At 50.1% G+C, this 5,437-nt stretch overlaps 2 protein-coding genes across 2 annotated transcripts; both read left to right on the top strand.

Annotated features, from left to right (window-relative positions):
* Nucleotides 1–1,329: 1,329 nt before the first annotated feature.
* On the top strand, nt 1,330–1,665 carry BO97DRAFT_355297 (uncharacterized protein; the record flags this gene model as incomplete). Its single annotated transcript, XM_025692134.1, has 1 exon — nt 1,330–1,665. A coding segment is annotated over one exon (336 nt), but the record flags the coding sequence as incomplete, so codon positions are not given.
* Nucleotides 1,666–2,657: 992 nt separating this feature from the next.
* BO97DRAFT_438001 (uncharacterized protein) lies at nt 2,658–3,937 on the top strand (the record flags this gene model as incomplete). Its single annotated transcript, XM_025697888.1, has 6 exons — nt 2,658–2,793; nt 2,842–2,925; nt 3,074–3,127; nt 3,167–3,330; nt 3,510–3,751; nt 3,886–3,937. The coding sequence occupies 6 exons, from the start codon at nt 2,658–2,660 to the stop codon at nt 3,935–3,937; spliced, it is 732 nt and encodes a 243-aa protein (XP_025547047.1).
* Between the last annotated feature and the right edge of the window lie 1,500 nt (nt 3,938–5,437).

Genomic DNA, 5,437 nt, shown 5'->3' with positions numbered 1-5,437 from the left:
TAACCTCCCGGCGTGTGGCTTAAGTACGGCTGAGCGGACGGGAAGCCCTGTTTTCCACACCCTGTGGTCGTATGTGCTTGAATTTGTGCCAAGCTAGAATATAATCAACACATCTGATCAATAGCTGTTGCATTGCATGGCATAGACATCTGATCTGATCCCTGTTTAATAATGTTACGTGTCAGTGCCTCTGGCTCATTGTTGTGGTGGTTCGTCACATTTTGTGAACAGTCTATGAACGCTAATGGGCTGGCTTGAGTTGTTGTTTTATCTGCCCGCGCACTGTCGATGATCAGGGACATATAGGACAGTTCAGATTCGGCTCCTAATGAGGTAGAGTCGAATCATTCCTACATCAACGTGCTCTTGCCGGTACCCGCTTTGATAGGATTAGCTTGTCATTTAATGATATCTTGTGGATGCACTTACGCTGCCCTGCCAATCAGAGAAGCCAGCTGTAAGTGGGCGCTCTCTCCTTCATATATCTAATGTGCCGGTCCTGCCCACCCAGGCTGAAGTTTGCATAGTTTCGCGCCTCTCACCTGGACTTTATCTTCGATAGCCTTGCAGTCAGCCCATTGAGCCTCCACTCCAAGTGGCATGTCTAGACAAATCTCGCGTAAGTACCACCTTCCTTCTTATACCTGGTGCCTATCGTCTATACCTCAAGACTGGGTCAGCCACAAAACCATCGGTCTGACACCGCTGATGCGCCAGGGCTTTGGAACCGAGAGCGTGGCACACAAGTCGAGTCTGTATGTTATCACCCAGCCAACCCCTATTTCAAACAGATAAGTGCCCTTTGTGGAGAAGCATCCAGTGACTGACGAGGAGGACTACATTTACAAGACAACTCGCGTGGCAAGTGAATCGTCGCAACCAGCTTCTTGTTTCTATTGCAATATGAACTTGTTCCCTTCGCTCGCTGTGTTGTGTCGAAGGCGACGGTCTCAGCAAAGAAACAAACCACTACCATCTCGACAGCGTGGCTCTTCTACGCAGTGGGAAAAGGCTCAGCCGGCGCGGTGCAACACCCTACCTCCTCGCTATTCGAGTATCAGAACCGACTCCTGACCGGGTTATCCACAGCAGCAACAACAACAGCAACAGGAGCAACAGCAACGTGAGCAACAGCGTAGCTCAGGTAGCTCCAACACCCGATGTATCACCTATAAACATGTATCACCTAGAAAGGAGGGACGAAAGTCGGGGCCATCCTTGGACGACTCCGCCCTTCCCCTGAACAGCCGGATTCAACACCGCGATATCGACCAGCGTGCGCTAGCAGAATACGATTACATATACTCGATCATTGCGCGATCGTCGGACGGAACGACTCAACTTCGTCGCCAGATGTTGCTCCCTTTCACCGTCGATGTCAACATCATGTCCTACGAAACGTGTCGTCGCCTCGGCGTCGCGATCCAGCCCTACTACGGAGAGGCCCTAGCGGCTGTTTCGGGTTCCGCAGACCTGAAACCCCTGGGCACGGCGGAGGTGGAGTGGTCTTTCTGCGGGCAGAACAAGCCGTATCGCTCGGTCTTCTACGTGGTTCGCGAACTTGAGGCGGATTTCATTCTGGGAAACCCCACAATCAAGCAGTTGGAATTGCCTGGGACGGATCCTGCAATTGCGAAGAGATTACTCGCGCTGGAACAACAGTGACTAAAGTTGGTTGAGGGAATGTTCCTGATCTAAGGCGTTGATGAGAAGCAGAGTACGAATTGGTTTTATCAAGATTTCTTTTTTTAAACAATCTGTGGTTGTTGAAATGTCGCAAACAATTCGAAAGATACCAAAGATAATGGTCTCACTGCCCCATAAAGACTGAGAATACAGCGAGCAGTCGCCCACAGTGAGTACACCGACAGGCAGTAGATCTTCTCCTTGAACCGTTGATTACATTCTGCTGCCCTCCTTGGTGATTCTAGCGCCTGACAATTCTGGAAAGCGTGTGAATGATAGCGTAAGTGTGCATGCACCCTTGGTCACAGCCACCTGCGTGCCCAAGACGACGGCAGTTGCATGTGCCAACGCATCGTACTTGGTGACGACACCGCCAATCATAGCAGATGTGGGCGGGTGGGGAGCGTGCAGGTATTGGCTTGCGTTCTGTGGCTGAGTAGAGCACGCTTCTTCGATTCTTGCTTCTTTTCCCAGTGACGTTGCCGCTCTCTAGGAAAGGCGTCCAAGGTACTTCGTACTGTGGGCCTTACCGCAAATCTTACAATAGCTCAGTAGCCTGCCCTAGATTTCCAAGTCTGGAGGACTAATAAAGGCGCCAGCCCTGGGAGATGCGGCCTTGAGCTTAGGTTTCGTATCGCCTGAGCCTCTGTGATGCCATCGACGCTTAGGCAGCAGCTACTCCGGACAGGGATATCCTGGCAAAGGATCCGAGAAGAGTATCATATGCCAATACTCCGCCTTCTCCTACACTGATTAAATATGTAGTTGAAGATCCCTCTTCCTCGTTAAGACTACCCTATTACAAATATCCGATCCTTATCCGACCCTTCCTTCCTTTATTGTGAAGAGTCAAGCTTCCCAACCCGAAGGAGTCCTTCTGAGACGAAGAAGCGGCTTAAGAGCAAATAATGGCGCAATCCCCAGCCCCTGGCCTTCCCAGCCCGCCGGGCTACGAAAAACTCGGGACGCTGATGGCGCTGGACCCGGGATCCTGCATCTTCCGGCGCTTCGCCAAACTCAACGCTAAGAACCTGCTCTACCTCCAAGCGGAGCTGGCTTACCTCCAAGGGGACCTGGACCTTAACGCTCAAGAGGACCACTTCTCTGGTTCGGACGAAAAGCGAGCATAGGCGTTCTCCGTGTGGCGACTACGAGATTCACTCAACCAACCAGAGCAGGAGTATCCGTCGCAGCAGTGGCGGAAAATCTTGGAGGCAAGGCAGCTATTGAAGGAATATAGTAGGCGTGCTCACCTTTCTCTGTTTCTTTGAGACTTATCTTGGGAAGTGGGCTGTGTGGTGGTCGGTCAAAATCACAGGCTCCAGCGGACATAAAAGCAAAGGACCTTGATTCTACCCAGTATCAAAGCGTTAATGACTGAGAACAGACGAAGCTCTCATCCAGCAAGCCCGGCTCCTCCGCTTTCCTTCCCCGGACGCCAGTGACCTCAAGGTCCTCCGAGATTGACTCGTCCGTGAAGAAAACAGTCATGACCAGAAATACCACCCCATGGATCAGTGGGACCGAAACGAGCGAGATCTGATCTCCTTGCGCAGTCGCCACGAGGGCGCCGATGTATTGACTCGGTGGGTGTTTAGGTCCGTAGTCCCGTGGTTGCATCGGCGATGGGGGTGGGAGGATACAGTAAGTGATGCTGTCTACGATTCTGAAATTCTCCCCTGTCCCTCTCCATCAACAACCCGCCCATCATCTTGCCTGATCGCATCACTCATGCATTTGTTTCACGGATCTGCAATCTCCATAGGCGGGAGATCTTGCACATGCTTTTGTAGGCTGAAGAAATGCTGATGATGGCGCCACAGAGCCGGAAGGATGCCGTCACAGAGGTCTGGTATTACGATAACCGCACTATTAGGGACCACATCTACTTGATCAACTTAATCATCGCTGGACTCCTTCCGGCGACCTCCATGATTATTCTGTACTACCTTCGCAGCACGGTGGTCCGGCTGGTGGTGATCTTCGTCTATAATATACTGTTTGTTCTGGTTATGGGACTGATGGTGAAGGCGCGGAAGGTGGACATTTTTGCGACTGCGGCTGCGTGGGTCTCCTCCTTGATACCTTCCCGCTTCTTCTTTTTCGTCTCCGATGTTCTTGAGCGGTGGCTCTTGTATACTCGACGTCTCGCCGGTGTTTGGCACTTGGGGTGGGACCTATATACTGACTTGAGTGCAGATTTGCTGCGGTTCAGGTGGCCATGATTACGAGCGGGAATATTAATTCTTAGCATATCTGGGAAGTATTCTGCTCTCAGCGGCTGAGGACCTGCAAGGAGTATCAGCATTGGGACCTCAATGTCTCTTGTGAATACTAGCAGATTCTCTTACTCTTAGTTAACTGCTAGAAGAATGGCAGAAAAGAGCGCCCCAAGACAGAAGAAGCAAAAATGCATCACAGGGGTAGATTTCAGATCTATGCCATCTTATAATGATCAGAAAGCTGTGAGGCTACGTGCTAAGGTGACTAAACCAACTCGGCCTCTTTCCTACTCGAACGTAAACTGAGCGTAATTTTGACTCTACGAGGAGGGTGCAGAGTTTGGGACTGAGCGCAGTCCGTGAGGAGCAGAGGACTGTTAGCCATATGCCAAATGTTGAGCTGATGAGGTATGATACCAGTCAGTGATTGCCTTCGAAGAGAGATGACTCTGGCTGGGGAGGTCGACTACGTGGTCGAGATGTAGGAAAGGGGTTTCAGGTTTGTTTGGTCGGCGCGGCCGGGTCGGTGGGGGGTGGGATCGGGATTGCGGATGAGTAGGGTACGGTGGTGAAGGGATCTTGGCTTTCATCAGGGACCGAGGGTTGAGAATCTATCCGAAAGGTCATCTTTCTTGAGGTTCGTCCGTGAGATACTCGTGAGATGCAGTGCCCTGCATAAATGCCCTGTCTATCCATGATATTCCAAGTTTACTTACGAATCCCTTGATTAATAGGACTAATCAGATCATAGTTAGTATAGTAATTGAGCTATCTAGTAAACTATCATTACCTATGATTCTTCGAAGCTGTAGCTCTCTTTCCTACCATTTACAGTTTGGTACATAGATCCCTTCTGGTGTAGAATACATAGAATATCTGTATCTTAATTACAGCTTTGCATGTAGCTACAATCAAGGAATAGTTGGGGGATTATATTTTTGACAACCTCTACCATTGACTCTACAACCTTTCACGAAAATATTCACTATAGCTATGTCGTGCAGCGGGAGTAGGGCCCCTTAACTTTGTATGTCAACAAACAATACTGTTGGTACAAGAATGTGTTTATCTCTGTCTCAAGTATAAAAACTATGGAACTCTCTCTCTTATCAGTGGAGAAACAACAGAAGCAAGACTCCCCCGTCCGCGTCCACATCAATTTTCACACTCACAGCAGGCTCATTGGCTGGGTCCACTGCATCGTCCTGAGGTTCGAGTTCATTTGTTTCCTCGACAATGGATATGAGAGAATTCCTTCGTTGGACTCCCACAGATATTTTGAGTAATTTGAGAGGCATGTGTTGGGCTTGTGCCTGGATACTGTAATGTCCCCACGAAATGCTGCTCCTGTCGTGCTAAAGCAAGAACCGATGGGTTGAGGCACGTTGTAGGAGGAGCCCTTTGGATGGAAATTGAAATTCATTTACTATAAATATGATCTCGAGGGGTCAAGTGGGCAGTGGTTGCAGGGAACCTCATGCTGGTCGAAGGGTGGAAAGGAGTCTCCGTCCGGCTCTGCCGCATCCCTG

The sequence above is a fragment of the Aspergillus homomorphus genome, assembly GCF_003184865.1.
Source record: "Aspergillus homomorphus CBS 101889 unplaced genomic scaffold BO97scaffold_56, whole genome shotgun sequence".
Classification (NCBI taxonomy): domain Eukaryota; kingdom Fungi; phylum Ascomycota; class Eurotiomycetes; order Eurotiales; family Aspergillaceae; genus Aspergillus; species Aspergillus homomorphus.
This window is presented reverse-complemented; position numbering and strand designations above follow the sequence as displayed.